The sequence below is a fragment of the Phoxinus phoxinus genome (assembly GCF_949152265.1).
Source record: "Phoxinus phoxinus genome assembly, chromosome: 7".
NCBI lineage: Eukaryota > Metazoa > Chordata > Actinopteri > Cypriniformes > Leuciscidae > Phoxinus > Phoxinus phoxinus.
The window spans coordinates 38,275,566-38,298,004 of record NC_136882.1 but is presented as its reverse complement, the minus strand read 5'-3'; the positions used below and the strand labels follow the sequence as shown (position 1 = coordinate 38,298,004).

Sequence of the window (22,439 nt, the reverse complement as noted above, 5' to 3'; positions counted from 1 at the left end):
CGTCCAATTCGCGAACTAATGATTCATTTGAACCGATTCATTTTAGATTATACCTAGTGGTGCATTCCATGTTTAGTCCTGGTTTGGAAAAGTCTTCCAGGTTTTGTCCTTGTCTGGAACTGTCTAAATTCTAGTGTAGTCATCAACCTGGCACTTTATAAATGCATTGTTTCAAGGACTAGGCTAGTTGCAATCCAGATCTTCAAAACCTGATTAATTTAATCGTTCTTTTGGTCTGTTTAACAAATGTGATGTCTCACATCTGCTCTAGAAGCTACTTGGGTGCTTACAGAGGCTCACTCTCAGTTAGTACTTTTTTACAGGACAAAGAATTATAATAACTTTATAGCTAAATAAGGAGCCAGGTACCAACTCCTGTGGCTCCCAAGATGATTTTTTTTTTTTTTTACAAAAGTTACAATTTTATCTGAGTTTTAAAAAAAACTACTTATAATATGGACAATGCTACTTTTCTATATAAGTTTGGGAGGCTCAGCCTTCACCTAAACGGAAAAATTGCCTTGCGATCAAGCAAAACTTGCGTACCCCCGCTATAAACATTCGCCACCCCAGAAATTATCCCTGACCCTGCTTGCCACCTCATGATTTTTTTTCTAGATCCGCCCCTGCCACCGCTGCATCTCTCAGGTGCCGTCCAAAGGCTCGATGGATCTGCCGTCTTCTGGGGAAGACCCGACCACGCTCACGGTTTCGGACCCGAAACGGGATCTCTTCCTCTGGGCTGTTGTACAGAATAACAGAGAACTGGCAGAGATCGGCTGGGAGCAGGTACAGCACTGAGACAAACTCTTCAAGTTCAAGTTCGCTTTATTTATATAGCACATTTAAAACAGCCACAGACTGACCAAAGTGCTTCACATTAAAAGAACAGCATTATAAAATAATTAAAACAGACAGACAATTAAAACTAAATTATATTAGGCAGTGAATAAAAACCTAGTATGCCAAAGAGAACAGATGGGTTTTTAAAAGAGACTTAAAAATGGTCAAACTCGGAGCCATTCGAATTTCCACTAGCAAATCGTTCCAGAGACGCGGACCGATTACCGAAAAGGAACCTCTACGTTTAAGTCTAGAATGTGGAATTAAAATAAGATTCTGGTCTCCAGATCTTAGGCTTAGAGGGGATATACTGATGCAGCAGGTCAGATAGGTAGCCAGGTGCTTGATTGTGCAATGATTTAAAAACAAATAATAGAATTTTAAAATGTATTCTAAATTGCACTGGCAGCCAGTGAAGGTGGAGTGGCGTGGTCCCTGTTTTTCTCTTTCAGAAGAAATCTTGAGGCAGCATTTTGAATCAACTGGAGACGGGCATTTGGGCCTTAGAAATGAAACCGTATAACGAATTACAATAATCAAGACGTGACGTAATAAGACCCCAAAACTCTTGGCTTGAGCTTTATATTCACCTTTTTTTCTGCTTCAATTTGGTGATAGAAGCTGATATTTAGCTGAAGCTGTGAAATACATATAATCTTAAATGTATAAATCTAAGGGCCCTATCTTGCACCCAGCGCAATTGACTTTGTACACCGACGCATGTATCATTCCTATTTTGCACCCGCGCACAGCGGACTTTTCCCTCAAGTCCAGCGAAAAGAGGAGGCGTGATCCGGCGCAAACGTTCCCTGGCGCTATTTTGCAGTTTCAGAAAACAATTCCGTCACTGACCAGGAAAAACCTAGACTAAAGACAGTGGTGCGTTGCGTGTTAGTCATATGCTATTTTAAGGGCGCATGCTTGGCCATTATGTAGCGTGTGATTATGTACATTATGTACAACGCGCAACACTTTGATTCTCTAATCTAAACGCTGCAGTTTTCTAGACGCTGCCGTTTTCATTTTTGCAAATCATACATTATTACAAGGAAAATATTAACACACGAGGGAAATCATTGTTGTGTCCATGAAGATGTGAAAAAAATAGGCATAAATCTAGATTACACATTTACCCATATTATTATACTTAATTTGGGTGGGTTTCTCCATCATCCTCATACAATGTCACTTCTCTGTGTTTTACGGCCCTGACGAGAGCGTCGCTCTCCTCGGCTGTGAATCGCTCCTGGCGTGCGCCGGCAAATCCGCCGTTATAATAGCGATCCGCCGTGGAACAAGCAGATTAAAGGGAATGTGAGAAGATGCTCTGATTGGTTTATTGCATGTTACGCCCAAACCACACCTATGAATAATGTAGCGACTTCAGAACAACACATTTTAGATCCGCCCCCAAAGTTACTTGCGTTTCGCGTTTGATACTTGCGTTTCAGATCGTTAAAATAGGGCACAATCATGGACGCGGGAACTAGGGGACCCCCTGTTGGCGCTGCAGCACCCCCTTTGGCAAACTGTGATGACAATAAAATGATTGCTTATAAATATTTCTGGTTGTTGTTTCTGTTCCACGACATTTTGTATGTCACGTTTGGTGTGTGGGATGAAGAGATGGATCATTTTAGTTATTATTTAATAAAAAATTATTTAATTTATCTTCAGTGTGTAGTATTAGCCAATCAGATGTGCCTTGACGCGCCTACGCAGCACGCACACTCACGGCCCACACACAAGTTGAGCAACTACTACGAGCAGGACAAGCTACTGTAGTTCCCGCCGGCGAACTTCCCGGTACCTTTGGTGTACCGAAATCATCGTAAGGTAGAGACACGGTGTCTTACATCTCTGCGTCTTTTTCCTGCCGCCATGCAGGCCCAGATTTATATAAAGGATCGTTAAGCGTTTAAGAATGTCCCTCGGATAAGACAGATTTGCATAGTCTGTTACTTTGTGGCACTTAGGCCTTTTTTTGGCCGTTATGCGGTTTATGAACACTTAATCTACTTGTGGTTGTTTTAAAATAAACATTCCTGCGCGACAGAAATCCATGTCCGCGCGCCTCTGTGCATGTTTCCTAGCGACCGCAGCGCGCGCACATCTGAGCACACCGAAACGCTATTGAGCTATGAAAACATGACGAAACAAAAGTTTGTACATAATACAAATAAATTTATTTTTATTCATTATTTGCTTCTATTGTGTTCCAATTTTTTGGCCTTCAAACACCTTAAAATGCACATATGTAGGTCCGAGAAATCCAAAATTTCTCGCGGGAGCATGCCCCCGAACCCCCCTAAGCTGCCTAACGACCAACCCTGTATTATAAACAAACGCCCCTGCCTGCAGAACTGTATAGCACGGGGAATAAACTGTACTGTCTTTGATTGTGTGTCAGTATCCCCACCCCGCCGCCAGCACCCCCTGTCGAAAATGACTTCCCGCGCGCCTGGGCACAATGAGTGAAGGTCATATACTATTAAAACATACAATTATTGGAAAAAAAAGTAAGCATGACATCCACCCCTAAACATTACCATCACTGGGGTGTAAACCGACAGTACAAAAACTTTAATGAATGAAATTATACGAGTTTATACACATAAGCCACCAATTCTGCAAAACGTAAATACAAATTGTCATGAGATTGTGTTGCATATTACCGTTATACGCTGTTGAAGAGTTATGGATAGAGAAGCAAGATGGATGCGGAATGCAGACAGAATCTGTAATCAATACAAAAGACCGCTAGTGAAAGCTCTCATAACACCACCAGAGAATAATTAAGAGAGAACGTTTGGACACATTTGAGAAAAGATTTTCTATGCTTTTTATCCAAAACAAATTATAGTAGGCCTGCTGATGCAAAGTATGACACTAAATGCAATCCGTTCATCATATAAAGCGATCACGTCTCTTTAGAAACTTTTGACCAAACTGCACAATTCATATGGATTAGTTTTACGATCTCTTTATGAACTTTTTGAAGCATCAAATTGGAAGTTGCGTAGCTTTCAATAGAAGGACAGAAAGGTCTCAGATTTCATCATAAAGATCTTCATTTGTGATCCGAAGATGAAGGAAAGTCTTATTTGGAACAACTTGATGGTGAATAATTAATGACAGAATTTGAAATTTTGGTTGAACTTACTCTTTAAATTACCTGGTGTCATTTTTGACTTTGTGGCTTCCAACATAGAAATATTACTGATATTTTGCTGAAGCTGTGAAATACATATAATCATACATGTATAAATCTAAATGTTAAAATCTCAAAATAAAATTTGACCTTGGACCACAAAACCAGTCACATGGGTAATTACATTTTTTTTCTTCTACATCACCTGATCACTTTCCGTTGATGTATGGTTTGTTAGGATAGAACAATATTTGGTCGAGATACAACTATATGAAAATCTGGAATCTGAGGAGCAAATAAATCTAAACATTGAGAAATTTTCCTTTAAAGTTGTGCATTTATGTTCACGATTGTGCTGCATTCACTCACAAAAATACATGTTTTATATATTTACGGTACGAAATTTACTGAATATCTTCATGGAACATGATCTTTACTTAATAATGATTTTTTACATAAAAGAAAAATGGATCATTTTGACCCATACAATGCCACAAATATACCCGTGTGACATGTGACTGGTTTTGTAAACCAGGGTCACAAAGTAGTACTCTACTTTTTGGAAAACGTATTACTATTATTTTATTATTATTTATTAAAATGTACTACTATTATAATATTTATTGATTTTAAAAGAGCGTCATATTTTGTTTTTGTCATTTTGTTGTGCTTTTGTCATGTTTGTTCATTTTAGTTTTTTATATTTCTAATATTGCTTTATATTTTTTTATATTTGTTCTTTTTGATTTATTTTAGTTTTAGTCATTTTAATTCTTCTTATACTTATTTCAGTTTGTTTTTAATCAAGGCCATTTCTAAGGATTTCATCTAATAATTGTAGTTTATTTGTAGTTTGGAATTTAAAGTGAAATATTTTGTTATTGTTTATACAGATTATATTTTAGGTTTTTAAGTGTCCAATAACCAAAACACACAACCAATTTTGAATTGTTTTGTTTGTGTTTTCTGACACAAAAATACATAATCTTTAGACCATGAAAGAACAATTAAAACTAAATTATATAATATATATTGCATTGTTATTCCTCTTTGACCATTAATTTATTGAATAATTTGTTTGGATAATTCATGTAATTAAACTGGTTCAAAAACAACAACAACAAAAAACAATTCACAGATTCATTTGAATCCCTGCGTGTAATTGTACGTCTTGTATTTATAGATTAAAGGCTTCTGTTCATAATTTTTTTACTACATTATATCAATGAGAGTGTTTTCTAATTTTAATGGTTGTAGTTTGCATGAATGTATTCATTCAGATGTTGTTTTGTGACGGGTAAATACTGATCTGATTGCATGAATAAATCAGATAATCTGATTCTGTATTTAAATAGCATGAGAGTAGTTGCAGTTTGAAGATTCACAAATGTGTGTGTGTGAATGTGTGTGTTGTTTTTGCAGTGCAGAGACTGTATCGCAGCCGCTCTGGCCGCCAGTAAGATCTTGAGGAAACTGGCGCAGGAGAGCAAAGAGGATGATAGCGAAGAGGCAAAAAAAATGAGAGAACTGGCCAACCACTATGAGAAACAAGCCATCGGTATGATTTCAGATTCATTCTTTATTGTTCTTAATAGAGGAAATTTGTTTTCACAGACTGTACCAGGAGCAACATCAAAGTCAAAGTCAAAGTACCTTTATTGTCCCACAAGGGGAAATTGGATTTGCAGCAAATTCTCCACATAAAACACATAAACATACAACAACATTCACCAACAAAACCAACCAGCAGAGAAGGAATTCACATTAACGCCCAATGTACATAATGTTTAATAAATAAATAAATAAAGTACAGGACACAATCAAGTGCAAAAATGCAAGTTGTGCAAGTTAATATAAAGTGCTAAGTGCCATTAAGGTGCCTCACAGCTGACGGAATAAAAGATATGTACATCCTCTTTGTTCTGCAACTAGGAACTCGATAACGCCGCTCAGAGGGCAAAAGCTCAAACTCTGTTCTAAGGGGATGATTCTGTGAATGAGCTATAGCTCTAACTTTCCTCTGGACCTGTTTTATGTATAACTCCCCTGGTTGAGCCTGACTTCTCCTGGAAATCTTGCTCGTCTGACCAGACTACCAAGTCTGTTTTTATTTGTCAGGGAGAGGCTTCCAAACCAAGCAGCCATGCAGAAAGATAAAACCGATTCAATAAAAGCACGATAAAACAGAGTCATCATGTCTGAAGAAACATTAAAAGTATTCATTTTCCTAAGGAAGTACAACATTCCTAAGGATGTTATACAACTGTGTATAACACCCAGAATACACATGTGTCCCTGGACCATAAAACTTTTTGATGTATGGGTTGTTTGTGTTTGAGCTCCATCGATTTGATTCATAATCCGCGATGTCTCTCTTTAAACTCACTTACAACGTACATTTTCTACTTTTCCTCACTGAGAAGCACTGCTGCTCAAAATGTCATAGTTACAACGCGGACTGTTGAGTAGACGCGTCTCAAACCGATTGACCCAATACTGGTCCGTTACACCTGTGGGTCACGGCTGAGCGCGTCTTCTTTACACTCACTTACAAACGAACATTTTCTCGCCTATCGTGCGTCTACATCACACCCGTAGCATTAAAAAGCCAGATTTTATCCAAGATTTCAGTCATAAATTAGCGTTCATATTGATAGCATCACTGGTAGCGTCGTTGCTAACTTACTGTCCATCTGTTTAAATGGCGAATATATCAAATGTATGTTGTCTAACAGTTACCTTTTGGTGCAGGTGAGGACACATTCGAGCTGCACGCGGTGCAGTCTGACCTTTTAGAGAGACAAGCCGAGCTAAGAGACCGGCGTTTAGCTCTTGAAACATCTCGTGTCGATGCACACAAAGCAGTTAATAATCCGCAGACTCCGATTTCGTCCACACCGTGTGTTTCTCAGCATTGGTCCCGTGCGCCAAGGCCACGATCAGCCATGGTTTCATTTACTCCGGCTCCGACGCGCCACCACGAAGCTTGGGTTGTTTCGCAGCGGAAGACGCGAAGAATCTCTCCGCCCCTCCCAGTTTTCGAGATCTCCACTCAAAACCGCTTCTCCCCTCTTCGCGAAATGGAACGCGATGCTGTGATTATCGGCGATTCAATTGTTCGGCACGTCCACGCTACGTCAGGTAAAAGTAAGGTGCGTAGCCACTGCTTTCCTGATGACCGTGTTTCTGATATCGCTGCGCGGGTACCCGAGATCTTGAACAGTGACGAGCGCGCCGGAGCTGTCGTATTGCACGCAGGAGTGAACGACGTCAGGCTGCGGCAGACGGAGGTTTTGAAAAAGGATTACAGGAGCCTGATCGAGACGGTACGCACGGCATCGCCTGCAGGATCTAGGAAAAATCGAATTGTTATTAAAACAGAAAATCTCGCTATTAGTGAACAAAAACAATTTATAAAGCTAGGTCTTCTGAACATTAGGTCGCTTACACCTAAGGCGGTTATTGTAAATGAAATAGTCACAGATAATAGCATCGATGTACTTTGCCTTACTGAAACCTGGCTTAAACCAAATGATTATTTCGGTCTTAATGAGTCCACTCCACCAGGATACTGTTATAAGCATGAGCCCCGTCTGATTGGTCGTGGCGGCGGTGTTGCAACAATCTATAGAGATATTCTTAATGTTACTCAGAAAACAGGTGACAAATTTTATTTGTTTGAAGTACTTGTATTAAATGTTACGCTCCTAGATGTAAGAAAAAAATCCCTACTATCTCTAGCCCTGGCTACCGTATATAGACCGCCAGGGCCTTACGCTGATTTCCTAAAAGAGTTTGCAGATTTTCTCTCAGATCTATTGGTCAACGTCGATAAAGCATTAATTGTTGGAGATATTAACATACACGTAGATAATTCAAATGATGCGTTAGGGGCTGCGTTTACAGATTTATTAAACTCCTTTGGGGTCAAGCAAAACGTCACCGGACCAACTCATCGTCTTAATCATACACTCGATTTAATTATATCATATGGAACCGATCCAACCGATATAGATATCATTCCACAAAGTGATGGTGTCAGTGACCACTTCCTGGTAACTTGTATATTACGGACTACAGTACTATGTCACGCTGCGCCGCGTTACCGACCAGGCAGAACAATCCTTCCATCCACCATAGATAATTTCTCAAATTGCTTACCTGATTTGTCTCAGTTACTGCCTGAACCCAAACAAACAGACGAATTAGAGGAAGTAAATAGCACTATGAGCACCATTCTCTCTAGAACATTGGATATTGTTGCTCCCATTAGATTAAAAAGGTCAGAGAGAAAAGTAAAGCACCATGGTACAACAATACTACGCGTGTTCTAAAGAGAGAAACCCGTAAATCAGAGCGTAAATGGAAACAAACTAATTTAGAGGTCTTTAGAATCGCGTGGAAAGACAGTATGTCACGTTATAAAAAGGCCCTAAAAGCGGCAAGGGCTGAGCATCTCCGCAAACTAATAGAAAACAACCAAAATAATCCAAGGTTTTTATTTAACACCCTGGCTAGACTAATAAATAAACAGACGTCACCTGACCAAAATATCCCGTTACAGTTTAGCAGTAATGATTTCATGAACTTCTTCACTGAGAAAATAGAAAGCATCAGAACCACAATTGTAAACATTCAATCTTCAATCGCGCCTTATAAATCAGCCTCAATTATCACCCCGCAAGAACAATTACAGCGCTTTACAACTATAGAACAAAAAGAGCTAAATAAACGTATCACTTCATCTAAAACAACAACATGCTTATTAGATCCTATACCAACTAAACTACTGAAAGAAGTGTTACCTGTAGTGGAAGAGCCTCTCCTCAATATCATTAACTCGTCTCTATCTTTAGGTCACGTTCCAAAAACATTTAAACTGGCAGTTATAAAACCACTCATTAAGAAACCACAATTAGACCCACATAATCTAGCAAATTATAGACCCATTTCAAATCTTCCATTTATGTCTAAAATATTAGAAAAAGTTGTGTCCGCTCAACTGAGCTCTTTTTTGCAAGAAAACGATATCTATGAAAAGTTTCAGTCTGGATTCAGGCCGCACCATAGCACTGAAACTGCGCTCGTTAAAATTACTAATGATTTACTTTTAGCTTCGGACCAAGGCTGTATCTCAATACTAGTTTTACTCGATCTTAGTGCTGCGTTCGATACTATAGATCACACAATACTCTTAGATCGACAACAAAATGATACTGGCGTTCAAGGACAAGCATTAAGCTGGTTCAGATCATACTTATCTGACCGCTACCATTTTGTCTATTTAAATGGAGAAAAATCGATCATAACTTCAGTAAACTATGGAGTGCCGCAGGGATCTGTGCTAGGCCCTCTATTATTCTCAATATATATGCTGCCACTTGGAAATATTATAAGGAAACATGGAATTAGTTTCCATTGTTATGCTGATGACACTCAAATATATATTTCATCACGGCCGGATGAAAACGCTAAATTATCAAAATTGACAGAGTGTGTTAAAGATATAAAAGTATTTTATTTTATTTTATTAAATCCAGACAAGACGGAGGTACTACTCATCGGTTCAAAAAACCACCCACAAAACCTCTCACAATACAACTTTAACATAGTAGGATGTCCTGCTACTTTATCCTCTACAGTAAAAGACCTGGGTGTCATACTAGACTGCAACCTGTCTTTTAAAAATCATATTTCATATGTTACAAAAACTGCCTTTTTCCACCTTAGAAACATTGCTAAGCTACGTAATATGCTATCAGTTTTACACTTAAAGCCCTGTTTACAGATCGTATCTGATGAAATAGAACGGTTAAGATTAAAATTTGGACACATGCTCCTGTCCCGATAATTTTAGGTTTATTTTGCTTTCCCCCCCCCCCCTTGCATTTTCACAATTAGCTCCAAAACTCTGGAATAGCCTTCCTGATACTGTTCGTTGTTCAGACTCGCTCTCCCAGTTCAAAACTAGATTAAAGACACATCTCTTCAGCCAGGCATTCATATAAATGTTTTAATCTTACAGTTAAATCCGGCCTCTAGTTCATAACCGCCAGAGGAGAACTGGCCCCCGACTGAGCCTGGGTTCTCCCAAGGTTTTTTTTTTTTTTCTCCATTAGGTCACCTGATGGAGTTTTAGGTCACCATTGGGTCACCTGATGGAGTTTTAGGTCACCATTAGGTCACCTGATGGAGTTTTAGGTCACCATTGGGTCACCTGATGGAGTTTTAGGTCACCATTAGGTCACCTGATGGAGTTTTAGGTCACCATTGGGTCACCTGATGGAGTTTTAGGTCACCATTGGGTCACCTGATGGAGTTTTAGGTCACCATTAGGTCACCTGATGGAGTTTTAGGTCACCATTGGGTCACCTGATGGAGTTTTAGGTCACCATTAGGTCACCTGATGGAGTTTTAGGTCACCATTGGGTCACCTGATGGAGTTTTTCGTTTCCTTGCCACTGTTGCCTTTGGCTTGCTCAGTTGGGGATGTTCAATTTAATTAATCAATGAATAATACTATTGATTAGCATTACCAAACATGGACGTTTTATTATTATTTTAATTTAATACTGTGAAGCTGCTTTGATACAATCTGTATTGTGAAAAGCGCTATACAAATATTCTTGACTTGACTTGACTTTGTTAGGATAGGACAATATTTGCTCGATACAACTAATCTGGAATCTGAGGATGCAAAAAAATAAATACATTGAGAAAATCTCCTTTAAAGTTGTGCATTTATGTTCACGATTGTGCTGCATTCACTCACAAAAATAAATGTTTTGTATATTTACGGTAGGAAATTTACTAAATATCTTCATGGAACATGATCTTTACTTAATATACATAAAAAAGATTTTTGGCCTAAAAGAAAAATCTATAATTTTGACCCATGCAATGTATAGTTGGCTATTGCCACAGATATACCCGTGCGACTTATGACTGGTTTTGTGTCACATATTTTGTTAACATAAATAAACATATTACAATTTTTTTTTCAAATGTTGTGTAACAAACATCAATTAAAATCCTTTGCCCTGAGCCGTGATGTTTAATGTGTGTGTGAACTCAGGTGTCTTCAGCGAGTGTTAAATCCTTTGACCTGATCCGTGATGTTTAACCCTGTGTGTGTGTGTCTTCAGCGAGTGTGAAACTATGGAGTTAATATTGTGCCATAATTAAACAAACAAATCCAGCATTTTGCCAACAAACTCTGCTTTGCAAAGGAAAACTCGACTCGCAAACAAACAGAAAGCAATGTGCAAGTACAAAGGTCAATTTGAGCGCAAATGCTGTGGAGTAACAAATATGTATTGTGTTTTACAAATATAAATAAATGAGCCTAGATAATATTTCACAAATAAATACAAACCATCCTACAAATTGCATGTAACCTTTGAACAAATACCAAATCTAGTGCAAACTAATGCATATCTGTCTGTTATGATTATGATACAATTGGCTTTTTTATGAGATCACTCGGCTCGATTTTCTCACAAATGTGTCTAGGCAGATTTTCTCACAAATGCAGTTAAACTTCCTCTTCTAAAACAGTAGATGGCGCTAAGCAAGGGGTTTAATTTAGCGCTAGTCTCCCGGGAGAAGCTGATTTAAAACGCATGCTTGCCTTTGCCTACAGCTGAGGAAAATGAGCAGTGAAAAGGAGTGTTTCTGTCTTTATCTAAAATGAACCTTTTTGAGGTTTTTATTTAGCTAAATGTCATTACATATCTAGACAGAAATCCACATTAGCACTTAGTAGCACTCCACTCTCTCTAGGATTGGGGAATCTATAAACTGAAAGCTCTGCCATCATATGCTGGATGTTTGTTTAATGATGGCACAATATTAACTCCATATTAAATCCTTTGACCTGAGCTGTGATGTTTAACCCTGTGTGTGTGTGTGTGTGTGTGTGTGTGTGTCTTCAGCGAGTGTTAAATCTTTTGACCTGAGCTGTTCAACCCTGTGTGTGTGTGTGTGTGTGTCTTCAGCGAGTGTTAAATCCTTTGACCTGAGCTGTGATGTTCAACCCTATGTGTGTGTGTGTGTGTGTGTCTTCAGCGAGTGTTAAATCCTGTGACCTGAGCTGTGATGTTTAACCGTGTGTGTGTGTGTGTGTGTGTGTGTCTTCAGCGAGTGTTAAATCCTGTGACCTGAGCTGTGATGTTCAACCCTGTGTGTGTGTGTGTGTGTGTGTGTGTGTGTCTTCAGCGAGTGTTAAATCCTGTGACCTGAGCTGTGATGTTTAACCCTGTGTGTGTGTGTGTGTGTGTGTGTGTGTGTGTGTGTGTGTGTGTGTGTGTGTGTGTGTGTGTGTGTGTGTGTGTGTGTGTGTGTCTTCAGCGAGTGTTAAATCCTTTGACCTGAGCTGTGATGTTCAACCCTGTGTGTGTGTGTGTGTGTGTGTGTCTTCAGCGAGTGTTAAATCCTGTGACCTGAGCTGTGATGTTTAACCCTGTCTGTGTGTGTGTGTGTGTGTGTGTGTGTCTTCAGCGAGTGTTAAATCCTGTGACCTGAGCTGTGATGTTTAACCCTGTGTGTGTGTGTCCTCAGGTGTCTTCAGCGAGTGTCACAGTTGGGACGCCCAGCGAGCGCAGAGACTCCTGACCCGCATCTCTCCGTCGTGGGGCAGAAGCACATGTCTGTGGCTCGCTTTTGAGGCCGATGATAAAAGATTTGTCGCTCACTCAGGAGTGCAGGTGAACAAACACAGCGGCATATTCAGAAATATCTATGGATTATCTGTCTCAGTTTATTACACTTGAATAGGAGAAAGTACTTCAACATTGAAAAAATGTCACCTTGAATATAAAACATATCGATTTTAATGACTGAAATCTATTTTTTAAGTGTTCAATAACCAATATGCAGATTTTTTTCTGTTTTTTGACACAATAAATGATTTTTAAACCTTTAAAGAACAGTTATTTATTACGAATATTACATAAATTGATGACGATTATTATTATTATATTGCATAGATTAAAATCAATTTGTACAACAATAAAAATAACCATTATTGTCTTATTATTTTTTATTTTTTTAAATTATTTAATATTATGCACATTATTGTTATTTAGGCAGTTCTCCTACGAGAGTTCTCTCTAGAAGAGGAATGAGTACTGCGTCGAAGACGCTACGGGAAAGATTCTTTCTCGAGATATTGAAGCCTAAAAAATTAATCCTTAATTTTGTATTAATGTAAAACGCATTTCTGCAGCATACAGCCTTAGGCGGACAGCTTGCGCGCGTGGCCTAGGCTATAAATACTCGAGCGTAGCTGCTCCAAACTGATTTTCTTTCACTTCACGAAGCTCTCGCATCGTTGGATCTGGATAGCAAGCCACCACCGCCGTCTGAGAAAGCAACTCTGCAGGACGTGCTCTTTCCCTGAAGCAGCTGATCATCGCCGCCTTCAGTAGCCGTTCCCTGCAGCGCTATCCGGAGTGGATTATATCCTTTTAACTTTGTGTGTGTTTTGTGTGTGTGTTCGCTGCGTCACACATTTTTTACCTCACAAAAGAGCAACGAGTGTCTTTTTAAAGATGCCTCGTACTTCCTGCGGCTCGTGCAGAGCCCCACTCACTGACAGGGACCACCACGTGCTGTGTGCTTCCTGCTTGGGTGAGGAACACGCAGCTATCGCTCTCGGTGATGGTGGCTGCCATCATTGCGACATGATGCCTATGGCGACTCTGCGGACTCGCCTAGCATCATTCACCGAAGCTGCTCCGCCGCCGCTAGCTTCTCCGTGCGCTTTGTTGGAGTCGCTCACTGACGGACAACAGCCGCTGCCCGCCGCTTTGTCTGTCATGGATGACGATCAACGAGCCGCGTCTGAGGGGGAAGACGACTGCTGTTCTCTCCTCGCTTCGGGGAGCGAGGGATGGGCGAGCTCTGTGGACTTCCCCTCCCCCGCCGTTCCGGAACGTCAAGGAGGGAAAGTTAGCATCGAGGCAGAGCTGATGCGTCTGCTCTCACAGGCCATGTCGAGCCTCGGCCTCGATTGGTCGACGCCCGAAGAGCCTGCATTTAACCGGCTGGATGGCTGCTTCCTCTCCGGAGACCGCGCTTCGCCGCCCTCCAGGCACGCCCCATTTCTTCCTGAGCTTCACGAAGAAGTGGTGAAGTCCTGGAAAGCACCATTCTCAGCCAGAGTACGTACTTCTGCCTCGTTAGCATTCTTCATTGTGGACGGAGCTCGAGACAGAGGCTACCACGCTCTTCCTCTGGTCGAGGAGGCCGTAGCGGCTCACCTTTACCCACCCTCTGCTGGACGGCGGGCTAAGGGAGTCCTACCGTCGAAAGCCTGCCGCACTTCGTCAGCTTTGAACGGCCGTGTTTACTCCGCCGCTGGACAAGCTGCATCGGCGTAGCATACCATGGCGGTGCTTCAGATCCACCAGGCTAACCTCCTCCGCAAGCTGGACGAGAAAGGCCCGGGCGCGATCAACGTCGCGCGCGCGCGCTCTCTCTCTCTCTCTCAGTGGAGACAGGCGAAAGTATAAAGGCTTCACCGTCTCCTAAGCGCTGTCTTCAGCATCCGAAATTAACACCAGCCAAGCGCCAAATGCTGGTAGATTTTCCGTTTAGCGAGTAAATAATAAAATAAAATGTTCGGACACTCGGGAGGTCGTGAGATATTGCACACGTTACGAGTCAGTTAAACTGATAATCGCGTCAAAGCAGCTGGTACACGGCACGACTGTCCGGCGGCAATCACGTGAGCTTTCGCGCTAAACACAAGAGACCGGAGTTTTCAATGTTGCAGGCAATAGCTTCAGATAGAAAATGACAGAAATGTGTGTGCAAATGGACAGTAGCCATTCCTTTCAACATAAAAACGAGAGAGAGAGAGCGAGAGAGCGAGAGAGAGAGAGAGAGAGTGTGTGTGTGTGTAAAACATTTTTTTATTATTATTATTATTATAGCCTACATTTCAAATTTTGCTCTGGACAATTTTTTATGTTTGTATTCAACATAATACCTTATTATCTCAATTAAATGTACTGAAATTAATGTATATGTGACACAAAAAGGCTGTTTATTATTTTGGCCGGTAAAAAATATGCTTGGCTGGTAGATTTTTTCATCTACCAGTCCCCGTGGCAGGTGAGCCAAAAAGTTAATTTCGGACCCTGGCCACAAGCCATGAGACATTTCCTGCCCAAGCGCTCCAGCTCCGCAACAGGCCGCCCTAAACAGCCGCCTGTTCGAGCTCAGCAGCGCCCCGCGCCCGCCGCGGCAACCCAGCAGCAGCAGGCCCGAGAGAGACCACGGTCTCGCTCTGCCGGATGCCGCCCGCCGCCGCGTGGGCCTCGGCCTAAGATCTCAATCAAGCCCGAGGCCTCGGCGCCATCCTAGCCCGACTAGGAAAAAGACGGTGTTCGGGTCCCGCTGCGGCCGGACTTCCACCCAAGATTCCCGCTCGTACAGCCCCAGCAATAGTGTTTGTACCAGTGTATACTGCAGCCAACAAACCGGCGGTAAAGCCCGTTTGCCTGCACACAAACGCCGTTTTCACGGCGACCCAAATAAATCCAAAAAAGAGTTTTATTTCTGGTGTTCCGGCCAAGGCCGATGGTTTACATTTACATTTAGCAGACGTTTTTATCCAAAGCGTCTTACAACTGAGGACTACAGCAAGCGAGTCATCGTGAAGAGGCAAAAATAACGCAAGAAGTGCTCAAAATACAAAGCTCTGGCATTGCTCAGAGTAGCATAAGCCAAAACAAGGAAGGGTAAAGGAGAGTTTTTTTTTTTTTTTTTTTTTTGTGTGTAACTGTAATGCCCACCCAGTGCCCATTCGTACACACAAGCACAACCCCGTTCAACACAGGGTCTGCACCATAGACTGTAAAAAAATATGGACGTACTGTCCGTGACATCACCCGTAGGTTTCTGAAGAGCATTTTTGAAGCCTAAAGTGGGCGGAGCCGGCCGTCGCCATCTTGGCCTCGCGTCACCGCTCGTCACTCCCGGATAACAGAATCGGCATACGCATCAGAAGGTTTAACATGCCCACTGGGCATCAGAGCACACTCTACGAGGGGCATGGCCTCTTCGTGGGCCTGGTACAGTGGAATCTCGTTGCAAGATATTTGTACGGCGGCAGGCAGGGCCTCCCCGTCTACATTTATAAGGTTCTATAACCTAGAGGTTCCCGCGTTGCAGGCTAAACTGCTCTCGGTCTAAGAGACTCAAATGGTGTCCCTGCCCCGCATCGCGGCCCAGATCACCTTATGTTTAAGCATCACTCACTGACAACTATGTCCCATGAGCTGCTATGACCCGCCATATATATCTATTTATTACATATATATGCTATTTTAAAGGGATGATGCTATTCTAGCCGCTCTCCTTATAAAACTCTCTGTGAGTTGTTGTGTGTAGGCACTTGCATGCCCTGGGCGCGCGCTCTTGGAAGTCTGTGCTGGATCCGAGCACGCACTGCGTTTTACATGGGGTTCCCGCAGTGTCTTCGACGCAGTACGAGAGAACTCTCGTAAGAGAACGTACTCTGTTACTAACGTAACCTCGGTTCTCTCTAGAAGAGGAACGAGTACTGCGTCTCAGTGCCGTGCATGCCCACTCTGCGTCGCTTCAGTGGCGAAAATCAGTTTGGAGCAGCTACGCTCGAGTATTTATAGCCTAGGCCACGCCTGTTTCGGCTGGACGTGACGGCTGGACGGCTCATTGGGTCAAGTGTCACTTGAGGCCTCGCATAGGGTGCTGCTTTTCTGGCAGAGCAGCCAATAGGCGCGCAAGCTGTCCGCCTAAGGCTGTATGCTGCAGAAATGCGTTTTACATTAATACAAAATTAAGGATTAATTTTTTAGGCTTCAATATCTCGAGAAAGAATCTTTCCCGTAGCGTCTTCGACGCAGTACTCGTTCCTCTTCTAGAGAGAACTGAGGTTACGTTAGTAACCGAGTACGTTATATATTGTATTAAAAAAAATTGTGATGTGGTCCTAATGGTTGCAAATTATTGTTATTATTCTTATTTAATCTTTCATAAAAATAGTATAATATAAATTATAATATAATATATTGCACAGGTTAAAAAAAAGAGCAATTTGTACAACAACGATAATAACAACTTATTGTTATTAATATGATACAAATTTTAGTTTTTTCTTATTTATGTAATTATATTTATATAAATATTTTTGTGGTCTTAATGGTTGCAAATTATTATTAGTAGTCTTTTATAATTTTAGTATAATTAGTACATTATAGTATATTAGTATAATTATAATTTTATATAACATTTTTATTGTTCATTTTATATTTATATTAAAAAAAAAGTTGTTTTATGATTGCAAATTTATCTTTTTCGCAGTCATGTTTAATAGTTAAGCTTAACATGAATGAGTAAGGTAAGTAATTCATGTGCACTAAGGGCCCTATCTTGCACCCAGCGCAATTGACTTTGAACACCGACGCATGTATCATTCCTATTTTGCACCCGCGCACAGCGGACTTTTCCCTCCACAGACGCACGTCGGTAAATTAGGAAATGAACTTGCGCTCGCGGGGGCGGTTCAGCGCAAAGAGAAGGCGTGTTCCGGCGCAAAACTTCAATGGTGCTATTTTCCAGTTTTAGAAAGCAATTCCGCCACTGACCAGGAAAAAAACAGTCTAAAGACAGTGGCGCGTTGCGCGTTAGTGATATGGTATTTTAAGGGCGCGTGCGTGCTTGGCCATAATGTTAACGCGCATCCACTTTGATTCTCTAATATAAACAGATGCAGCAGTTTTCATTTTTGCAAATCATACATTATTACAAGGAAAAATATTAACACACGAGGGAAATCATTGTTGTGTCCGTGAAGATGTGAAAAAGATCTATCTAGATAAAAATAAAAATAAAAATCTAGATTAGGCTACACATTTACCCAAATTATACGTCTGTTTAACCGAAGCTAATTTGGGTGGGTTTCTCCCATCATCCCCAATATCACTTCTCTGTGTTTTACGGCCCTGACGAGAACGTCGGCCTCCTCGGATGTGAACTGCTCCTGGCGTGCGCCGGCAAATCCGCCGTTATAATAGCAATCCGCCATGGAACAAGCGCGCCAGCTCTTAAAGGGAATGTGAGAGGACGCTCTGATTGGTTTATTTCACGTTACGCCCAAACCACACCTATGAATAATGAAGCTACTTCAGACCAACCCCTTTTAGATTTGCGTCGGGCGCAAGAGTCATTTATGCCGCTGGGAAAATAGCAACAGCGCCGGGATCCGCCCACAAAGTTACTTGCGCTTTGCACTTTGACACTTGCGTTTCAGATCGTTAAAATAGGGCCCTAAGAGTTACTTTTCCTGTGAAAACTGTTATTTTTGGTGTTATTCCTTCAAACCAAGTTTATCTCTATGGCTGATCACTGATAGCTCGGGTCTCATCGAGTGTCTCTGTCAGGCCCTGCTCACTCAGATCTGGTGTGGAGAGCTGTCAGTGGAGAACACACACTGGAAGATTCTTCTGTGCATGATCTTCTTTCCTCTGATATACACCGGCTTCCTGATCTTCAGGTAAAAACTTTCACTCCCACTTTATAAGGGTAAGTTCACCCAAAAATGAAAACTCTGTCAGTAATTACTCTCCCTCATGTTGTTCCAATCCCAAAAGACTTTCGTTCATCTCCGGAACACAAATTAAGATATTTTTGATTAAATCTGAGCGACGAGAATACTTTTTATGTGCAAAAACAAACAAAAATAACGACTTTATTCAACTATTGATGTTCTTCTGTGTGGGCCTAGTGTAAGTTCACGTAGTGTAACAGCGCAGCGCTTCTGGGTTGTACGTCAGAAGAACGTATATAGTGATAGTGAGGTTAAAAGTATTCTCTTCGCTTGATAAACTTAAGGTTGAGCCGCTGTAGTCACTTGGACTATTTTAACGATGTCTTTACTAACTTTCTGCGCCGGCAAGTTTCAATTACAACAGAAGCCTATGAAGGAGTGAGACAGCGCTCAGATTTAATCACTAATATCTTCATTTGTGTTCTGAAGATGAAGGAAAGTCTTACAGGGTTGGAACAACATGAGGGAGAGTCATTACTGACAGAATTTTTACATTTTTGGGTGAACTAACCCTTTAAGTGGTGTGTTGTATTGTTTACATGTTGTATTATAAAACACTTTTGCTGCTATTGAGTTGTGAGACAGGTAAGGTTAGGGACAGGTGTGTATGGTATGGGTAGGTTTAAGGGTGGGTTAAGGGAAGGGTATTACATAAATTAATTACAGCTGTGATTACATGCAGGTATTTTTAAAATATAAGTAACATGTTTTTTTTTTGTGTGTTTTTTTAGTTTTGTTTATTTTGACAGGGACATTGTACATTAATAAAACATTCTGTAAATGTACCAGAATTAGCCAAAGGCTATTTTTCATCCGTAGTCCCTGGACAAGATGTTACAAGTCAACCTAAAGAGAAAAATGATTAAGAATACATAATAGAAATTTTAATAATTACACAACACCATAAAAAGCTATTTAAACAGTTCTGGATCAATGTAAAAACATCTATGTGCACAATAAGTCCATTGTATCAAATTATTAATTTCAATGTTAGTACATAGTAGGTAAAGCCACCTAATATAAAGTGGGACCAAACTTTCTAATTGAACGTTGAAAACTAACCTTTTGAGTTGTCAGGTCTGAAATCATGTCTATGAGTCTGTCAGGGTTTGAAACACGGAGAGAGATGACGTAAGTTGTAAACACACTTTTATTGAACAATGCAGTTGCGGACACACAGTGGAATGGTAAGTGAGACAGTCTATGGCAAATATGGAGAGTCTTAGCTGAATGATTGATTCCGTGATGTGTATTCAGGTGTGGATCCAGGAGAGGGAGTTGAAGAGAAGGAGCCTTGATGACTGGACTGAGACGAGATGATGGGATCCGAGGAGGAATGCAGGTAAGCTCGGGTAAGTAGCGGGTTAGCATAGGAGAGTGTTCACGGTGGGTCTGTGGTCAAGTAATGACGAGATCAGACAACGGAGGTGAGGTGAATGCTGGGTTATAAAGGGAACTGGTGATGAGTCACAGGTGATGGGAATCAGTAATCAGGGGAGTGTGAACGGGTGATTGAAGGAGTGGGAGGAGTCAGTGATGATCTGGGAGGTAATGGAGAGTGATGTGAAGGTGGAATCCTGACAGTACCCCCCCCTCCCGAAGCGGCTCTTGACGCCTGTGAAGGATGCTGTCGGCGGCGAGGTCTACCCCGACCTCTGGGTGCTGGTCGATTGGGATGTTCCTCGTGAAACTGGGAAAGGAGAGTGGGATCCATTACGTCGTCGCGCAGCACCCAAGAACGTTCCTCCGGCCCGTAATCCTCCCAGTCAATGAGGTACTCGAGACGGGGACCTCGCCGCCTGGAGTCCAAGATGGAACGGATCCTATAGATGGGCTCATCCTCCACAGGCACCGGAGGAGGAGGAGGTACGTCAATGGCAGGTGTATCTGAAGGAAGAGGAAGGACCGGGTCAACGTACGGTTTTAACAATGACACATGGAAGGATGGTGAGATGCGATACTGCCTTGGGAGTGTAAGTCTGTAGGTGACCTCGTTCAACTGCCTCTCGATGGGGAAAGGTCCAATGAATCGAGGACTCAGCTTACGACATGGCAACTTGAGACGAATGTCCCTGGTGGACAACCACACCTTCTGCCCAGGCTGATAGGAGGGAGTTGGTAGTCTTCGACGATCAGCCTGGGTCTTGTGTCTCCTTATTGCCTGTTGGAGATGAACGTGAGCTGAGTCCCATACCCCCTCGCTCTGCTGGAACCAGAAGTCGACAGCTGGAACCTCAGATAACTCCCCAGACCAGGGGAACAGAGGAGGTTGGTAACCGAGAATGCATTGGAAGGGAGTAAGACCAGTGGTGCTTTGTCGGAGAGAGTTTTGAGCATACTCAGCCCAGGGAAGGTAACGGTTCCAGCTGTCCTGGTACTGGTGGCAGTAGGTCCTTAGGAAGCGACCGATTTCCTGGATCTTGCGCTCAGTCTGGCCATTGGTCTGAGGATGGTATCCGGAAGAGAGACTGACAGTGACCCCGAGGAGCTGAAAGAAGGCACGCCAAACTCTGGAGATGAATTGGGGACCTCTGTCAGAGACGATGTCCTCCGGGATTCCGAAGTTACGAAAGACTCCCTGGAAGAGGGCTTCGGCGGTTTCCAGAGCAGTCGGCAGTCCTGGTAGAGGGATTAATTTACAGCCCTTAGAGAAACGATCAACGACTACAAGTACCGTGGTGAAACCATCAGATGGAGGAAGGTCGGTCATGAAGTCGATACCGATATGGGACCAAGGACGCTGAGGAATCGGAAGGGGCACCAATTTACCCTCTGGCAGTCTCCTCGGGGTGTTGACAATGGCGCAGACTGAACAACCCTTGACGAACCTTGTTACATCCTCGGAGATGGTTGGCCACCAGTACCGTTGACGGAGAAGCGAGAGGGTACGCTTGCTACCCGGATGTCCAGAGCCCGGTACGGAGTGAGCTGAGTCCAGAAGAGGAGTTCTTAGATGTTCCGGTACAAAGGTACTCCCTTCTGGACCTCCCGGCGGAGCAGGATGGAGACGGTTTTCTTGGTGGATCTGATTGTCAATGTCCCACACAATCGGACTGAGAAATAAGGCTGGAGGGAGGATAGGCACAGGTTCACTATCTTCGTGAGGGACTTGATGAATTCTGGAATGAGCATCAGCTCTACAATTCTTGCTGCCTGGACGATATGACACCTTGAAGTCGAATCGAGTGAAGAAGAGGGCCCAACGGGCTTGTCTCGGATTTAGTCTACGAGCTTCTCGTAGATACTCCAGGTTTCGATGATCCGTGATGACCTCAAACGGATGGTTAGCTCCCTCCAGCCAGTGTCTCCATTCCTCCAGGGCTAACTTAATAGCCAGTAGCTCACGATTCCCGATATCGTAGTTTAACTCCGCCGGGGCAAGCTTTTTGGAGAAGAAGGCACATGGATGAAGTACGGAGAGATCCCCCTGCCGCTGAGACAAAACGGCCCCCACTCCTGAGGATGAAGCATCGACTTCCACGATGAATGGTAGATCAGGATTAGGGTGAGTGAGTATTGGAGCAGAAGAGAAGGCTTCCTTGAGCGACTGAAAGGCCTGTAGAGCCGCAGGTGATAAGGACAGAGACTTGGGCCGACCCTTCAGAGCAGTGGTAAGTGGAGAGCTGAGTTGACTGTAATCTTGAATGAAACGTCGATAGAAGTTGGCAAATCCTAGGAAGCGCTGGAGTTCCTTTACAGTAGATGGTAAGGGCCAGTTTAGAATGGTCTCCACCTTCCTCTGGTCCATCTGGATTCCATCTTGGCTGATGATATAACCGAGGAATTGAACAGTAGTGATGTTAAACTCACACTTCTCCAGTTTGAGGAAAAGCTGATGCTCGCGTAGTT

General features: G+C 42.3%; 1 protein-coding gene across 1 annotated transcript in view; it reads left to right on the top strand.

The window, feature by feature from the left end:
• The window catches only part of LOC307001236 (transient receptor potential cation channel subfamily M member 2-like), a 132,195-nt gene that overhangs the window by 65,184 nt on the left and 44,572 nt on the right, over positions 1-22,439 (top strand). Inside the window, exons 12-15 of the mRNA XM_079617459.1 lie at positions 619-789; positions 5,417-5,552; positions 12,554-12,699; positions 18,424-18,536. Of these exons, the coding sequence (XP_079473585.1) occupies positions 619-789; positions 5,417-5,552; positions 12,554-12,699; positions 18,424-18,536 (566 nt within the window). The remainder of the gene's footprint in view (positions 1-618; positions 790-5,416; positions 5,553-12,553; positions 12,700-18,423; positions 18,537-22,439) is intronic.